We start from the raw sequence: 18,874 nt of genomic DNA, 5'->3' as shown, positions 1-18,874 counted from the left end.
CTCTCTCTCCTAGAAATAAATAAAAAAAAAAAAAAAAAAAAAAAATGAAGGTTATATTAAAATCAGAAAAAAAATGTAGTAAATTTTAGTGTCCATAGGTTGATTATCAAGAAACCTAGATTTTAGGCAAAGGGCCTTTAGAGGCTACCTAGTCTCCTTATTCTGATGCTTGAATTGAACTAATTCACAATTACATTATTAAAAACTTACTACTAAAATCTATTGAACATTTCCAATCCCTTTAAAAATTTTTTTCTAATGTTTATTCATTTTTGAGAAACAGAAAGAGAGTGTGAGTGGAGAAGAGGCAGAGAGAGAGGGAGACACAGAATCTGAAGCAGGATCCAGGCTCTGAGCTTTCAACACAGAGCCCGACGTGGGGCTCAAACCCATGAGCTGTGAGATCATGACTTAAGTCGAAGTCAGAGACCTAGCCAACGGGGCTACCCAGGCGACCCTCTTACTCCTTGAAAATGCTTTACATTCTTACTATTTTCTACTCTAGAAATGTCTTTCATCTCTGCATACTGAAATCTCAATCTCCCTTTCTTTTTTAAGTTTTATTTATTTAAGTGATCTCTACAACCAAAGTGGGCTTGAACTCATAACCCCAAGATAAAGAGTCAGATGCTCTACTGACTGAGCCAGCGAGGCACTCCTTTAAAATCCCTTTTTTTTTTTTTAAATGTTTTATTTATTCCTAGGAGAGAGAGAGAGACAGTGTGAGCAGGGGAGGGTCAGACAGAGAGGGAGTCACAGACTCTGAAACAGGCTCCAGGCTCTGAGCTGGCAGTCAGCACAGAGCCCGACGCGGGGCTCGAACCCATGAACCGTGAGATCATGACCTAAGCGAAAGTCGGACGCTCAACCGACTAAGCCACCCAGGCGCCCCTAAAATCCCTTTCAAGGAACTTTTTCCTTACTCCTTACCTCCAAGAAGCTTTTCCTAACTAATTCAAAAATGATTTTTCTCATTTGGATGCCTTAATAGCATTTTCTAAAAATCAATTTCATTGAGGTATAGTTTATATGCAATAAAATGCATCCATCATATACATGTATTTCAGTGAGTTTTGACAAACTTATAGCCACCAATACAATCAAGATTTAGAACAATTTTATCACTCTTAAAAGTTCAACTCTCTCTGAAATGCTGGGCACAGGGGACCACTCATTTCCTCTCATTACAGATAAGTCCAAAACTTTACCCTAAGGAAAGCAAAGTTATCTGTGCTTTTCTGACTGAGGAACAGAGAGAAAGGAATTCCACGACTATGATTTTAAGTGATACAATCCTGGGAATGTGTATCATAATTCTTTTATTTTTTTTAATGTTTTATTTATTTCTGAGAGATAGAGAGAGAGAGAGAGAGAGAGACAGTGTGAGCAGGGGGAGTCAGAGAGAGAGGGAGACACAGAATCTGAAGCAGGCTCCAGGCTCTGAGCTGTCAGCACAGAGCCCGATGTGGGGCTCGAACCTACGAATCGTGAGATCATGACCTGAGCCGAAGTCGGACACTTAACTGACTGAGCCACCCAGGCGCCCTTGTGTATCATAATTCTTGACAGAGTATTTTTTAGCTTTGCTTTCCAAATCCAAAGTGAAATTCTCTGCAAAAAAGTAATAGAGAAGACACTTCCCTGTAGAAAATTCTCCAATACTCACCGAAGCTATGTTAGTTGATGTATTTAGATTTTTCAGTTCATTTATTCTGTTTCTCCACTGATTTATTAACTGTTGGAGGGAATTTAACTGAAGAGAGAAGACAGAAAATAATCAGTCAATTCTGAGTGTCTAAGTTAGTCTCTCTAACTTCATGTCTTTATTTGCCAAAATCACAAGAAGTTTATAAAACATTTTTATGGCCCATTACTTGTACAATTTGCCCAAGATGTTCCAGCTATAGTTCCCTCCCTGTTCTCCAACACCTTGTGTCACCTGGTTCAGAATCTCAAGTATGTGGCAGCACAGAGGTAGTTATATCCAGACAGGAGCAAATATGTGTACTAGTTGAAATGCATGATTGTGACCATAGACAACACAAAAATACAGTTTATGTGATTTGTTTTAGGCACCAACTTACTGAAGCCCAGCTTTTTATTTTTTGACATCTCATATGTGAGAATGTTAATCTGTATAACAGACTGTGTCTTATTTCACTGCTTTTCTAGAATTCATCATTCTATCTGCACCTAAGAGATGCTCCATAAGTGTCTGTCAGATGATGAAAGGGTCTGATTTCTGCAGCTGATCACTTGATACTTTGTAATAAAAATAGTGAAATCCTTAGTTATATAGTCAAAATATGTTATTACCATTTTAGATAACCAACCAACCTCAAAGAAAGTGATTTAGAAGATAAAAATAGCCTTATCGTGAGAAAAATTATAGACTTCATCCACTTTGCCAAGATATAAGCAAGACACTACAAATAGAAGAAGACTGTAATTAATAGCTAATCTGGTATTAAGGTAGATGAATAGGAAACAAACTTACATAACTCTGTAAGTTATTGCTGGTTAAGTAGTTATGGTATTCAAGCCTCAACTCCTCTGGTGAAATGTCTGTAAAACCTGAAGTGAGGAATCAATTGGAATCTTTAAAATAAATACCACTACTTTTGCTAGTATAGTAAAGCTAGAAGTGCTAGACAAGAAAATATGCTGATGTTGATCATAAGAAAATTTTCATAATCATAAGGAAAAATTTCAAAGCCTACAATCTAATGTTTAATAAAGTATAAGATTAGAATAAAATACAGTTGGATATTTGATCTACTTCAGATTCTGTGTCTCCCTCTCTCTCTGCTCCTCCCCTGCTTGTACTCTGTTTCCCAAAAGTAAATAAACATTAAAACAATTTTTCTCTTTCTTAAAAAGGAGCACCTGGGTGGCTCAGTCAGTTATGTGTCCAACTTCAGCCCAAGTCATGATCCCACGCTTCGTGGGTTCGAGCCCCGTGTTGGGCTCTGTGCTGACAGCTTGGAGCCTGGAGCCTGCTTCAGATTCTGTGTCTCCCTTCTATCTCTGGCCCTGTCCTGCTTGCATTCTGTCTCTCTCTGTCTCCCAAAAATAAATAAATAAAAATTAAAAATTTTTTTTAAATATAGCTGGATATTTGACATTTAGAGGCGAAAATTTTCTAAAGATAAATGGAGTGTAAAGAATAATAAAGGAAAGAGTTGACAACATAAACATTCGAACTTCTGTTTAAAAAAAATATTCTGTATGGCAGAAAGTATAAGCAAAATTAAAAGGCAAATGATAAGCTGGGAAAACCATAACTTTAACATGTATGACAGGAAGAGAGCTAATCTTAATGTTTAAATAGCACCTATAAATCAATAATACAGATAAGTTAATATGGGCAAACATAATAAACAGGCAATTTGCAAAAAAATTCAAATAGCCAGTAAATAAGTAAAATAAAAAAGTTCAATTTAAGGGCATCTGGGTGGCTCAGTCAGTTGAGCGTCCGACTCTTGGTTTCTGCTCAGATCATGGTTCGTGAGGGCAAGCCCTGTGTCAGGCACAGTGTAGAGCCTGCTTGGGATTCTCTCTTTCCCTCTCTCTCTGCCCCTCCCCAACTTGTTTTCTTTATCCCTTTCTCAAAATAAATGAATAAACTTAAAAAAGTTACTTAAAAAAAGTTAAATTTAAAAATACAACTTAAAATAGGGATGAAATACTTTACTTAATGCAAAAATTAAAAATGGATGGTATTTATTATTAGTACAGGTGTGGTAAAATTAACATTCTCCTAAATTGCCTTTAGAGGAACCAGAAAGGTACTTTTCTGGGGGGGAAAACTGTCAATAAGTGTCAAATGCCTTAAATATGTTCGTACCTATTGTCCTTAATAGAATTTCTAGGATTTAACCTCAGAAAATAATAAGACATATAATCAAAGAGTTTTATATATGAAAGTATCCATTTTAGTATTTTTAGTAATAGAAACAAATTGAAAATAACAAAATAGAATACAAAACTAGATTATGATCCTAATTATATACATACAAACAGGAAATACAGTTGTGTGTGCATATTTTGAAAGAAATACTCTGAAATATTATAGTTGTTATCTTTACGAGACCAGGTGATTTTTATTTTATTTACATATTTGTGTTTTTCAAGTTTTCTATGGCAACAACTGTGACTTTATAATTGGGAAAACTTTTTAAGAAAAGAAAAATAACATTCAGGGTATTTCCTACAGAGAATTACTTGTAACCCAGATATCAGTAACTCCATGGACCTGTACACCCCAGAATAAAATGACTAAAAGTTCAAATTAGAACCCTGGATTCCCTCTACTAACCTGTCATTATATCATCTTTAATAACTGTTTAGGCCAAAATACCTAGGAGTCCCCTTGGATTTATCTCTCCCCACATCTAATTAATCAGCATCCTGACAGTTCTAATTCCAAAACAGATTACAAATTTAACCAATTCTGTCTCCACTGTGAGTGACCCTAACCCAGTCACCAGCTTTTGTCTCCTAACTTATCTCCGTGCCACTATTTTACTTCTCACCCCATACCACTCCCTACAGACCATTTCTTTTCATACAACAGTCCAACCGAGTTTTTTTCCTAATCAGATCATGTCCCTCTGCTTAAAGCTCCACATAGTTCCCAGTAGAGTTAGTCTAACATGATTTGGCTCCTGGTTGACTCTATGGCGTTATGTCCTATTACTCTTTCTGTCGTTCACTCTCCTCCAGTGGTTTTGGCCTCACTTGTCTTCAAACTTGCCAACCTTGTTCCTACAAGGGCCTATGTACTAGCTATTCCTACTGTGAGGAATGTTTTCACCAAATCTTCCCATAAGTGACACCTTCTTCTTACTTAGGATCTGCTCCAATACTGCCTTGTAAGAATGGAGAGCTTACTCTAGCTAAAGGAATACTGTCCTTCCAGTTACTTTCTCCTCCTTCTAGCTCTTCCTCATCTGAACCAGAGAACACAGAAAATTATCTGAGTGACTATTTTCTCAGTGATCTCAAGGGTGGTACAAAAATAGTACCATCTTAGATGTAAAGGAAGAGTTAATTCATTATAATTAATGTCTAAGGAGAGTAGTTCTCCAACTTTTTGGCCTCAAAACCCATTTATTCTTAAAATTCATAAACAATCCCAAAGAGCTTTTGCTTATACAGGTTATAATATATATATTTACCACATTTAAAATGAAAAATAAGAAATATAGAGCATATTTCTTATTACACATAAAAATAAGAGGCCAATTACATATTAACATAAATGAAAAAACTATTTTTCAGGCAAAAAATAAAAATTTAGTGACATGACTGGCACTGAGTTAGATCTGTACTTTTTTTTTGCATACCTTAAATTAAAAATATTTTATTGCTAAAAAAATGCTAACCCTCTTCTGAGCTTTCAGTGAGTTATTATCTTTTTGCTGATGCAGGGTCTGTTTGTAAATTTTTTAATGTTTGGTTTTAAGAGAAGACTGCTGGATTATTATATCTGCTTCTACATTTAATCTGTTGCAATATACTACCTGGCTGAAGTGTATGAAGAAAATCTGTTCTAACACAGATAAGGAGTTGGGAAGGAGGACTTCAATAATCTTTCCAGATAACGGTGGCTACTCTTCTTTGACACTTGATAGGTGGTAGTTTCTTAAAAGTTTAGCTATAATGCAAATTCAAACCTTAAAATTAACTTTTTGTATTATTATATTAAATCCAGTGGTTTATCTTGCACTTAGAATGAATTTTTCAGCCATGCATAATTTTATAACATCATACACTGGTCATTTAGAAAATGCTGGTTCACTGAGTCATCTAGAACTTCCAAACATTGCCACATGCCATTTTACAATGTCAAAAAACTCTTATTTGTTACTGTCACTATCCATCTCATTGGAAGACACTTTAAGAGACTCTTAAGTCATCACACTCATAGTGGCAGAAAACAGTTTTCCATAATTCTAATTTCCACTTGAAAGCTTGAATTTTGTCATTGGCAATAAACAGTCAGGTGTTTTCTTTGAAGTGACAAACTCATTTCATTCGTTTTTGTTTTTGTTTTTTTTAATATTTTTATTTATTCCTAGGAGAGAGAGAGACAGCATGAGCAGGGGAGGTTCAGAGAGAGAGGGAGACACAGACTCCGAAACAGGCTCCAGGCTCTGAGCTGGCACTCAGCACAGAGCCCGACGCGGGGCTCGAACCCACAAACCGCGAGATCATGACCTAAGCAAAAGCTGGACGCTTAACCGACTAAGCCACCCAGGTGCCCCTCATTCATTTTTTTAGAAAATGTTGCCAAATTCCTAAAGTCTACATAACCACAGCTGTCAGTCATTCTTTCAAGTAAAAACTGTCTATGGAAAAAGTGGCTAGTTCAGCTCATGACTCAAAGGATCACTTGGGTCTTCCCTCAAGGCAGATAACCATCATATCTGAGTATGTGGCAGAAATCACTTCATGTGTGCTTCTCATTTTGTCATACAGATTAAACAAAGTGTGCATGTGGGCATCCGACTCTTGATTTCTGCTCGGATCATGATCCCAGGGTCAAGGAAAGGAGCCCTGTATCCTGGTCAGTGCTGAGCATAGAGCCTGCTTAGGATTCTCTCTCCCTCCCTCTCTCTCTCTCTCTCCCCCCCCCACCACCCCACCCCTTCCCTGCTTATACTCTCTAAAAAAAAAAAAAGTGTGAGGCACCTGGGTGGCTCAGTTATTTAAGCATCAGATTACAGCTCAGGCCATGATCTCACTATTTCTGAGTTCGAGCCCCCGCGTCAGACTCTGTGCTGACAGTTCAGAGCCCAGAGCCTGCTTCAGAATCTGTGTCTCTCCCACTCTCTCTCTGTTCCCCCCCTGCTTGCACTCTTTCTCTCAAAAATAAACATTAAAAAAATGTTTAAAAAAAGTGTGCACTTAAGGGTTAAAATTAACATAATCAGTATTTTTACCTCTTCATCAAAAACTTTAAGTGAAAATGGCATTAAAATTTTTTATTGAGATACCTGGTTGGCTTGGTCATAAAAGTAAGTGCAGTCATGTTGCCTCTGCCTTGATTCATGCTAAGATATAAGGAGTTGGACCCATCAATTCTTTTGTACCAAGAGTGCAAATGTCAACAGAGTGAAAAGGGCAATTAACGTCTTAGTATTATTATGAAAATATTTTTGAATTTGTAGAGCTTTTTGAAAATTTTTAAAAATTTATTTTTTTTTTTAAAATTTTTTAATGTTTTATTTATTTCTAGGAGAGAGAGAGAGACAGCGTGAGCAGGGGAGGGTCAGAGAGAGGGGGAGTCACAGACTGAAACAGGCTCCAGGCTCTGAGCTGGCAGTCAGCACAGAGCCCGACATGGGGCCCGAACCCACGAACCGCGAGATCATGACCTAAGCGAAAGTCGGACGCTTAACCGACTAAGCCACCCAGGCGCCCCTTTAAAAATTTATTTTTGTTTTTTTAAATGTTTATTTTTGAGGCAGAGAGAGAGCAGGGGAGGGCAGAGATAGAGTGAGGGAGGATCTGAAGTGGGCTCCATGCTGACAGCAGAAAGCCTGATGTGGGGCTCGAACTCATATACTATGAGATCATGACGCTTAACTGACTCAGCCACTCAGACACTTCTCTACAGCCTTTTTTAAAAAAAGTTTATTTGAGAGAGAGCAAGTGTGTGTGCATCCAAGTGCATCCAAGTGCAAATGAGAAGGGGAGGGGCAGAGGGAAAAGGAAAGAGAGAATCCCAAGCAGGCTCCAGTATAAGTCCCAAATATCCCATGGGATATTCATATACTAAAAATATTATTTTTTATTTACCTAAATAAAAAAGAATTTAAATTTAACTGAGTGTCCCATATTTTATCTGGCAATCCTACTTAGGAATCTACATTCCACAGTTTGAGAATCATTGCTTTAGGGCATTAGGCTCAATTCCAAACTGATTAAAAAAGGTTCAGTACTTCTTTATTGAAAACACTATCTAAAACTACCTGATTTATTTGTATTGTTTACTGTCTCCCTCCTTCAAGAACATATGTTTTGTAAGGGAGGGAGCCTGTCTGTCCTGCTCATCACTATATTCTTAGAACTTAGAATAGGGCCTGGCACAAAAGAAATTCAGTAAATATTTTGTTGAACAGCTGAGTGAATAAAAAACTAAGGACTGGTGTGACAAATGCTCAGAGGGAATAAGCAGGCAGAGCTGAGACAGAGTAGGGATCTCAAGAGTTCTGCGGGATTGCAAGGCCTCTCATCTGCAAGGTACTTGCTATTACTCAACAGTGCAAAGGGCCCAGGACCACCCAAAGTAGGATTAGTAAAGTGTGGTGACCTAGATTTCAGTTCAGAAAGGGCTTGTGAACTATGGACAAAAGAAAACGAGGAGGAAAAAGGGTATTCTAAAGAAATGCTATCCCTGTAGCCAAGCTAAAGTAAAGCTCTTTAACTTCACATGTTATCTCCAGGATAGATCTCAAAAAGCTTTACAAAAAATAACTGTCTTTTTAAGGAAATATAGACAAGGGAGAAGAGAATCAGGCAGCCAAGGCCTTAATGACAAAAAGGATGTGAATCTTCCATTTACTGTAAGCAGCTAAGAGGTTTGGAAGTTGTACCCATAGGGAACCAAGAAGGCAGAGACTCTTTGGGGGCTTACAGAACTGGAACTGTGGTGGGTCCTGATTTTACTATATTCTCATGAGAACTACATCCTTTAAAAGAACTGTATCTTCTAGTTTCTATCCCTGAATTATGAAGTTCTGCTAGAATAATGGGACACTTTAAACAATGTTTAAACTCTCCTAACAATTTCTAAGTTTGTGGTTAGTTTATTAAGCATGATCTTGGTTTTAGAAAATAAGAGTTATAAAACATATTTTAAAAATAAACAATTTCTCAATTACCTGAAATATTAGGCTTTATTTTCACTGGCGAATAAACAGAAAACATCCACTGCCCTGAAGATTCCCAAATTTCCATATCTTTTATAATGCCTTCCCTGGGGGAAAAAAAAAGAGAGAGAGAGAGAAAAGGATCTTTTTCATCTGCTTGTTAAAATTTATTGTTTATAATTTTCAATGATTAAAATTTTAAACTATAGTGAATATATAATTTTAGATATTTTCCACTGTATTTTCTGAAGAGTATTCTTTAAAGAATTTATAGAATAAGAACTAGATTTCATGATTTTAAATATTATAATATTGGGGTGCCTGAGTTGACTGTGCATCTGACTCTTAGTTTTGGTTCAGGTCATGATCCCTGGGCTGTGGGATCGAGCCATGTTGGACTCCACACTGAGTGGGGAGCCTGCTTGGGAGCCTCTCTCTCTTCCCCTCCCTCCACCCCTCTCCTCTGCTTGAGTGCTCTCTAAAATAAATTAGGGGCGCCTGGGTAGATCAGTCAGTCAAGGGTCTGACTTCAGCTCAGGTCATGATCTCGTAGTTCTTGGGTTTGAGCCCTGCGTCAGGCTCTGTGCTGACAGCTTGGAGCCTGAAGCCTGCTTCAGATTCTGTGACTCTCTCTCTCTTTGCCCCTCCTCCACTCATACTCTCACTCTCTGTCTCTCAGAAATGAATAAACGTTAAAAATTAAAATAAGGAATGCCGGCTTGGTTCAGTTGGTTAAGTGGCCAACTTTGGCTCACGTCATGATCTCATGGCTTGTGAGTTCGAGCCCTGCGTTGGGCTCTGTGCTGACAGCACAGAGTCTGGAGCCTGCTTTGGATTGTTTCTCCTACTCTCTCTGACCCTCCCCTGCTCGAACTCTGTCTCTCTCTCAAAATTAAATAAACATCAAAAAATAATTTTAAAAAATTAAAATAAGAAAGTATTATAATATCAAAGAAGTTTATAGTTTTGGTTTTCTAGTAAGCTGAACAACTAACCAATACATTTATTGAGAACTATCCAACTATACATATTTTAAAGAACTAAAGTATAATAAAATATACAATACTAACTTTAATCTTTCTTTGTTCATTATCATAAACATCAATGACCATTTAACTAGAAAAAGACCCAAAGCACCAGATGAGTAATATGGAATCATAACATTTTTATTTTATGTATGTATTTTATGTTTATTTCTTTATTTTGTTTTTTTTTTGTTTTTTTTTGTTGTTGTTTTTTTTTATATTTTTTTCTAGGAGAGAGAGAGAGAGAGACAGCGTGAGCAGGGGAGGGTCAGAGAGAGAGGGAGATACAGACTCCGAAATAGGCTCCAGGCTCTGAGCTGGCAGTCAGCACAGAGCCCGACGCGGGGCTCGAACCCACGAACCGCGAGATCATGACCTGAGCGAAAGTCGGACGCTCAACCGACTAAGCCACCCAGGCGCCCCATGTTTATTTCTTTATTCTGAAAGAAAGAGAGAGAATGAGCAGGAGATGGGCAAAGACTCTGAGAGGGAGAGACAGAATCCCAAACAGGTTCTGCACCATCAGCGAGGAGCCTGATGCAGGGCTCAAACTCACCAACTGTGAGATCATGACCTGTGCTGAAACCAAGAGTCAGATGCTTAACTGACTGAGCCATCCAGACATCCCTTTATTTAATTTATTAAAAAGCTTCAAGCCCAGTGGGAGCCCAGTGCAGGGCTTGAACTCACTACCCTGAGATCAAGACCTGAGCTGGAAAGCATTAAAAAACAAATTAAAAAAAAAGGGGGGGTGGGGGGCGCCTGGGTGGTTCAGTCAGTTAAGTGTCCGACTTCGGCTCAGATCATGATCTCACAGCTCATGGGTATGAGCCCCGTGTTGGGCTCTGTGCTGACAGCTCAGAGCCTGGAGCCTGTTTCAGGCTCTGTGTCTCCCTCTCTCTCTCCCCCTTCCCTGCTCACGCGGTCTCTCTCTCAGAAATAAACAAAATATTAAAAAACAAATTAAAAAAAAAAAAGACTTGAGCTGGGATCAAGTCAGACACTTTGACCAACTGGAGCTACCCAGGTACTCTAAAAACTTAAAATTTTTAAGTGGGCAGGGCTTTAGAGACTATTTTGTTTAATTCTTATCATTTTGCAAAATGGAAAACAGACCCATATCTATATAATTCTCTTATTGGCCAAGTTGTGGATAGATTTGACTTTAAATGTTTTCCTCCCCTATCCAGAAAGCTACTATTAATAAAATTTTTGCTATCACAGAATTTTAAATAATTTTTAAATAATTTTACAACATCAAATATAGGAAGGAAGGCTTTGTTTGCTCTTTTACCTTTAAAAAATCAATTGTATATAGTACATGGCTCAAAATGTTTACCACTTGTTCTAATTTATTATGGGAAATAAAAAGACTAACCAGTATATTTAAGTTCTGTCCTCATGTTGGGAGCTGAGGCAACAATTACAAAGAGTCAGGGACTATTTTGGTACCAGTCATACATTGTACCATGATCAACAATCATAAGGAATATAATCTACAGTAATGAAGGAAATCAAATGAAACCAGTTTTAGAAAGAAAAATACCAGATGCTGTAAGTACCATCAAGATCACAAATTGCTTAAATTATCTCCTAGTTTGTAAAGAACTCTTAATTTCCAACAAACTTAAGCAGAACTACTTTATTTTTTTAAGACTTTTTTTTTGTTTGTTATTTATTTTTGAGAGAGAAAGAGACAGAATGTGAGTAGGGGAGGGGCAGAGAGAGAGAGGGAGACACAGAATCCGAAGCAGGCTCCAGGCTCTAAGCTGTCAGCAAAGCCTGATGCTGAACTTGAACCCACGAACCGCGAGATCATGACCTGAGCGAAGCTGGACGCTTAACTGACAGCCACCCAGGCGCCCCAAGCAGAACTACTTTAGAAAGATATTCAACAGAGTGTTATCTATAGAAAAGTGGAAATAAAAATTAGTCACTGTACTGGTATGGTTGGTGACCAATATTTTTTTGCATTTCTATTTTTTCATTTTAGAGAGAGAGAGTGTGTGAGTCGGGGAGAGGGGCAGAGAGAGAGGGGCAGAGAGAGAAAGAGAGAGAGAGAGACAGACAGACAGACAGACAGACTCAAGAATCTCCATAGCATAAAGCCTGACATGGGGTTCAATCTCATGACCCTGGGATCATGTCCTGAGCTGAAACTGAGTTGGATACTCAACTGACTGAGCCACCAAGGTGCCCCAATGTGACACATTTTTTAAGTGAAATACAGTCTAATATGACATACGCAAAATAGTTATCTCTGAGTGACAGGATCATGAGTGCTTTTCTCCTTTTTGCTTATTCTGATTTTTTAATAATGTATTACTTCTTTTTTAAAGAAAATATTGTAGGTACTTTGGAAAAAAAATAAGCAAATGGGTAGTTAGTTTTTTTGAAGGCTTCCACTTACAGAAATTTCTTTTCATCTTTCTGCTCCTCAGAGCTGAGTGAAGCAAATGGATTCTGGGACTGTCCAAACCCCCTGTTCCTGCTAGTTGAAGTTCCAGAATTCAAAGAACCAAAAGATGGCTTTTCTTGATCTCTGCTGCCCCCCCATGGTGTGGATTTGGAGAAGCTGGATGGCTGGATGACGCTAGAGTATCTCTGGCTGGTGGTATTCCATCCACGTCTGTTACTACCTGAAAATAAACAAAACAATTTTATTGGTAACTCCTTTTTTAAAACTCTAAAAATTTAATTACATTTTGTCTTATTATGTGCAGACATTATGTAAAGATTTAACACGCAAATTCCTACTCATTTTAAATCACAAAATTCTTCATTTTTGATTTATATAGTTACTTGTAAACAATAAAACATGTAATGGTCTAATCATGTAATGGTCTTTTTGCTTGTTTAAAAAGATTGAGAGGACTGTAAATCCATAGAAAAATAATAATATATTACTAAGTTTAGCTGATATAAGCTTATTAAATAAATAACTGCTTGACAATGGATTTAGGATGTATCCTAAATCATAAGCTCTTTCAGGATAAAAAGCTATGTCTTTATCATTCTTTGCTCTCCAACTAGGCCATTATACAGCAGTTAGGTCTGAAAAATGGACAATATATAAAGGAGTTTCTTGAATATAAAAAATTAGATTCTACCCTCTGTCCTTGAATACATGCTTAAGTCAATTTGACTCCATCTTCCCTCTGGGAAAACACCATCTACCCATCTATCTTTCATAGGGAGATTCTAATTTACATGTGAATAAAATGCACTCAGTTCTGCTATGATGAGCAGATTCTAATATTTCATAATTATCAAAATGAGCCAATAGGACTCTCTCCTCTCTATATACTTAAAAAAAAAAAAAATCTTACCACTTAAAGCACCCTGTTTACTCATCACTTCCAAGCTGAGGCCAAGATAATTCACCTTCTGAGTGAATTAGGAGACATGCCATGAAATGTATTAAAAACTGAATATATCTGGGGCGCCTGGGTGGCTTAGTCGGTTAAGCGTCCGACTTTCGCTTAGGTCATGATCTCGCGGTTCGTGGGTTCGAGCCCCGCGTCGGGCTCTGTGCTGACTGCCAGCTCAGAGCCTGGAGCCTGTTTCAGTCTGTGACTCCCTCTCTCTCTGACCCTCCCCTGCTCACGCTGTCTCTCTCTCTCTCCTAGAAATAAATAAAACATTAAAAAAATAAAAAAAAAAAAAAACTGAATATATCTGATGGAGATATAGCCCTTCATGAAAATTCATCTCCCAACTCTAAAACTACTTAATTAAGCCAATGAGAAAAAGGGGCAGATTGCTGGGCCATTTTCCTCATGTAAGGGTTAATGGTATTTCATTTTTCTAAAGTTCCAAATCCTTTGGGGGATGACCCCCTGAAGAAATTCATTCCTTCTTTTGTATATAGCTTTTGACCTTCACTTATTAATTCTAGAAGCATTCTTTCCTGGGAGGTAAATACACTGTTTAAAGAGTTTCATTTATATTTTCTTCAACCATCAATCCATTCTACATTTATTGTCTAATTACTACATTTAGAGTGAGCCGCCAAAGAAGGTCAAATATTAAGTCGTTTTTACAGGAAATACACTCACATTTATCAGACCCCCAAGTCATAACTTTTGGTTTGGAATATTCACTAGACTAACTGTGGGTGATGCAAAAGGACTGTCTCCAAGAAGAGGGATCAGACGTGAAATCACAATGCAACATGAAGAGTTGGATGAACAGTCCTAATAGAGGGAAGGGAAGGAAGAGGAGAGGTCAGCATCTTGTGATACCTTCGAGGGCTAAGTTTCAATCCTAATGAAACCTAACTATTCATCTGAACTTTAAAACCTTGTGTTGTAATAAATACGGTTTCATTTTTGTTCCGTCCTCTTCCTGAACACAATCCTTTCATATCATCCACGATTGGCTTAAATATTCCAAAAACTTTATCACTTAGGCCCAGATGGTAGGTCAACGTGGTCCTCCACACCCCCTTCCCTCATAACTCACAGTTCTTAATTGGGCACCTCTTCCTTCCAATTTTACCCCCAATGTTACGAAGATGTACATTCACCTGGGGTATAGCTTTGTAGCTATTATCAGATTTTCAAAGGAGTTTGCGACTTCCCCAAAGTTAAGAATCCAGGCTCTGACCCCAGGTGCTAGCCTCTTTCTGGAAGAGTTTGGTAAAAATTATATTTAAGGTGCCAAAGGAAAAAAAATAAAGTACCCAGAAGGGTAGTTAAGCAAGGAGGCGTCTGGGTCGACCTACACCAATTCTCCGGACCACTACCACCCACAGACAACGTAGTTTTCCACGTATTCCCGACCTAAAACTCATTGTTTCGCATTAGTAAGAAAGGGCAGGTCTCGGTCTTCACGCCGTCAAAAAAAGTAACCCCGGGCCTAACAAGCTAATAAAGCGATGCGGAGAGCCTGAACCCAGCGCGCTGGGCGGAGCTGAAAGGGGGCGACGAGGGCATTTCAGCACCACCGGACACTGGTGGCGCACAGCGGCGCAGAGCCGAGCGGCGGGCTCCACGCCGGACGCCCGTTCTCAGCCGGACGCGCCCCGGGCCAGGCCTTCCCCTGCTCGGCTACCGGCGTAGGACCGGGGAGAACGTCACCTGAGGGCTGTTGCTGCCGTCCCGCACCCCCGGCGCCGGGATGTTCGTTCCAGCACCGGTCTCCAAAGCGGCACCGGCCTTGAAGGAAGAACTGACAAATGGTCATTGCGACGGCGCCGTCCACGGAACGATCTTCAGGCGGCACCCTCGGCGGAAGGAGAGCCAAATGCAGCTACGGGTCCCACCCCGCTACCGTGACGTCACCTTCTCGCGACCCATTCCCTCTTGTCCCGCCCTGGGATGAGAGGCGTGGATTTTACCCAATAGGATTTGAGAAGAGCGGGGCGGCCCCCCACTTACTCATCTTGTCTTGGGAAAGCACAACATTTGAATGGTTTACGTGGAGGAAGAGGCGTGTTTGCGCGTGGTACAAGGCCTCCGACTTTAAGGGAAGTTTGAGGGTTAGTAACGAGAAGCAGGTTAAGGAAACAGATCTTCAGCAAGGCCCTAGAGGAGAGAAGTAGTTGTGGTTTGAGAGACCAGTCGTACTTTACATTTGTACTGTTTAGGAAGCAAAAATCTGCCCAGCCATTCATCAGGTGGGTGATAGATAAAGCTGTTAAAGCCCCCTCCCCTGTTTATAACCTTTGGCCAATATACTCTTTGTACATAAGAAACTAGGAGATTCGAACACTGTGTGCACAGCAAGCTAGCCTCACCCTTGCAAGGTAAGTTTCTCAGGAACTGCACCAGAGTTAGGCAGGAAGTCAGTAACTGCGCTGTCGGCCTCTGTAGCCTACTTGCCACAGAGGCGATACTTGTATCTTAGAGAAACAGGTCCTAGTCATGCAGATACCTGGGAACCTAGTGAAGTCTGATAAACAAGAATATAAGCTCTCCCCTGCTACTATTTGGGGCTGCTTGATTTGGGTGCTCCCCAAGCACGCCCAGCATTGAATTAAGAAGTGTGTGACGCCGATTTGTGTTCCTGTATTCTGTTCACTGATCTCGGCTCGGGTGGCTACAACAAAGCTAGTTATAAGGTTAACAGGAAACTTTCCTTCAAGGACAGACAGCAACTGAAAAGTATTATAACAATTGTAAACACTGCATTCTTAACACTGAGAAAACTAGTTCTTTAAAGTCCACATAAATGCTGCTATTTGAAATTGTTATCTGTAAGAATGAAACATCCCACTCTTCCTTGGAGGAGCGAAGACAGAGAAGTAGCATCGATTTCTAGGCAGGTGCAGAACTTCAGGTGTTCCTGAAAAGAGCATTCTATATTTTTCTTAATTTTGTAGTTCCCAAGAAAACAACCCTACATCCACTCCTCAGTCCAGATCGGATGTTGATGCCTTTACACACAACTCTGCTTTGCTTTGAGCTTGCCAAATTTTACCTAAAATACCTCTTCTTCACAAATCCTGTAACTATCTTTTCCTTTGTATTGTGAGACACCCTCCTCTTCCCCTGGTTGCCAGTCTGCTTGGTTGCAAGGAGGCAATGAATCTGAATTTTTTGGAACATAGGTTTGTTCCTGGTGGTTTAGAATGATTGGCCATAGTTCTTGCTCACATCTTTGGATTTTGAGTACAATGGAATCTACCCAAGTGCTGGCAATAACTGGTACAACCTAGCTTATTTTTAAAGTTTTTATTTATTTATTTATTTATTTAATTTTATTTAAAGTAATCTCTAAGACCCAGTGTGGGGCTCAAAATTATGACGCTGAGATCAAGTTGCATGCCATTTGACTGACTTGAGCCAGCCAGGCACCCTAAACTAGTTTATTAAAAAAAAAAAGAAATCTATTTAATTCACTTACTTTGAAACTTATTGAAGATTTACAAATATAAAAGACTATATTGCAGACATGATGCCCCATCACCCAAATACTTATTGTATTTCCTACAAAGACATTCTCCTACATAACCACAGAATAGTCACCAAAATCAAGATATTAATATTGATGTACTACTGGGGTGCCTGGGTGACTCAGTCATTTAGTATCAGCTCAGGTCACGATTTCATCATTTTTTTATTTCGAGCCCTGCATGGAGCTTGCTGCTGTCAGCACAGAGCCTGCTTTGTACTTTTTGTTCCCGTCTCTTTGCCCCTACCCTGCTTTTGCACATCTGATCTCTCAAAAATAAACAAGCACGTTTATAAAGAAAAAAAAAAAAAAAAAAGAACGATCCAGTTTAGAACCATTGTTGCCTTATTAATATTTCTTTAGTCTTCTTCATTCTGAGGAAGAAACACTTCCTCAGTATTTCCTTGATTTTCAAGACACTATTAAACCATAACACTATTAAAGACCTTGACCCATTTCAAGACCTTGATAGCTAGTTATTTTGTGGAAGTTTCTCAGGGCAGATTTATCTGATGTTTTCTCATGATTGGATTCAGATTAAGCATCTCTGGCAGGATTATCACAGAAATGATGCCATGGTCTTCACATTGTACCTCCCAGATGCTGCACAATTTCAATTTGTCTCACTGCCTGAGGTGTTCACTTTGATCACTTGGTTAAGGTGGTGTCTGCCAAGCTACTTGATTCTACAATGACTCTTTTCCTTTTTATTAATAAGGACTTTGTGGGGAGATACTCTGAAAGTATAAAAATGTTATTTCTCAAGTTTTTTGGTTCATTCATGCACTTATTTCCTGTTAGTATGGCCTCATGATTTCCAATTTTATTCAGTGGGTTATAATCTATTACTGTCATTATTTTGAGTTTCAAATCATCTCCAATTTGGCCAGTGAGAGCCCTGTAAGCTCCTTTGGTTTTTCAACACATCCCATGATTCTCTGAGTACTTCTTTCTTTACTCCTTGGCCCAAAAGATGATCTGGGCTCATCTTATACATTCCCTGATCCAGTCTTGGAAACAGCCATTTCTCTAGGGAGTCTTGGGTCTTTTAATGGTACTTAGAAACCAAGATCTGAACTTTAAGTTTTCTGTGAGGTCTTTGCTCCCAAGCACTTTCATGAGCATTCCTAGGAAATATGTACTATAGACAGACACATTTATACCAACACATATTTCTGTGTTTCTATGTATTAGAAAGTATGAGTTTACACTTATAACTTCTAATTCTATCCCAAGATCACAGGATTTATTTTGCTCCTGTATTTCTAACTTCCTTGATAGCGAGAAACTTGGTTCACACTGTTCACATGAGTAATCCCCTTGTACTAACCAGTCTCTCATTGTGGCCACTGACTTGTCTATGCAAACACAAACATGTGTAAGGACTCTGCTGGGCTATCAAAGACCTAAAATAATGCCAGTGGTGGCTGAAGCTGTGAGGGTGAGCATGGTGCTGTGTGAAGGTAGAGGGGTGGGCAAGGCCAGATCCCAATGGGGATTGTCTTGGTGGAGTGCTGTGTGAGACCATAGAGCATAGGGGCAAGGGATGCAGAATTCAGCAGTGATCAGTTAGGACAGGGGAAAGTGGAAATCAGGAGTGGGGTCACAGGAAGGAAACTTCTGATTTCCAGATGGCAAAGTAAAAATACTTCTGACCCCCCTTCCTCTTAAAAATCATGTCAGAATAAGAGGAAAACAGGCAAAAACACCGTCTTTGATTATACTAGGAGATAACCAAAATCTCAAACCACAGTTTATGAGGACTGAATGCACATGGAAGAATATTCAACTACTTAGAAGAGTAGGAAGATCAAATTCCTATAAGGTGCACACAGATGTCCCTAGAGAAGGCTGAAAAGTCTCAGCAATTAAGAGCCTCCAGGTAACCACAGTAGAGTGAGTCTGTAAGTGGTGCAGTTAGAATCTAGCTCCATAAATCCACCCAGTAAGGCAACCCTCCCTACCTGATGGGAGATAGGATTTTTCTTGGGAAAGAAAAACAGGGCAGGGGGGTGGTGGTGACGGGGGTGGGGGAGGGTAACAAAAGGGTTCAGAATCCAGGAGATCAATTAC

The 18,874-nt window shown here is 39.2% G+C and overlaps 1 protein-coding gene across 3 annotated transcripts in view; it reads right to left on the bottom strand.

The window, feature by feature from the left end:
* NUP42 (nucleoporin 42) overlaps nucleotides 1-15,176 on the bottom strand; it is an 18,258-nt gene extending 3,082 nt beyond the window's left edge. Inside the window, exons 1-6 of one of the 3 annotated variants that reach the window (XM_039222509.1) lie at nucleotides 14,986-15,065; nucleotides 13,963-14,100; nucleotides 12,315-12,543; nucleotides 8,892-8,986; nucleotides 2,498-2,574; nucleotides 1,667-1,753 (exon numbers count right to left, since the gene is read on the bottom strand). In XM_039222509.1, the coding sequence (XP_039078440.1) occupies nucleotides 1,667-1,753; nucleotides 2,498-2,574; nucleotides 8,892-8,986; nucleotides 12,315-12,543; nucleotides 13,963-13,984 (510 nt within the window). In that variant the 5' untranslated portion in view covers nucleotides 13,985-14,100; nucleotides 14,986-15,065. Of the gene's footprint in view, nucleotides 1-1,666; nucleotides 1,754-2,497; nucleotides 2,575-8,891; nucleotides 8,987-12,314; nucleotides 12,544-13,962; nucleotides 14,101-14,985 lie in introns of those variants that run through there. The other 2 variants (XM_039222508.1, XM_039222510.1) reach the window with 2 other exon arrangements.
* Between the last annotated feature and the right edge of the window lie 3,698 nt (nucleotides 15,177-18,874).

This window comes from Hyaena hyaena, unplaced genomic scaffold, assembly GCF_003009895.1.
Source record: "Hyaena hyaena isolate Hyena2069 unplaced genomic scaffold, ASM300989v1 scaffold_1148, whole genome shotgun sequence".
Taxonomy (NCBI): domain Eukaryota; kingdom Metazoa; phylum Chordata; class Mammalia; order Carnivora; family Hyaenidae; genus Hyaena; species Hyaena hyaena.
This window is presented reverse-complemented; position numbering and strand designations above follow the sequence as displayed.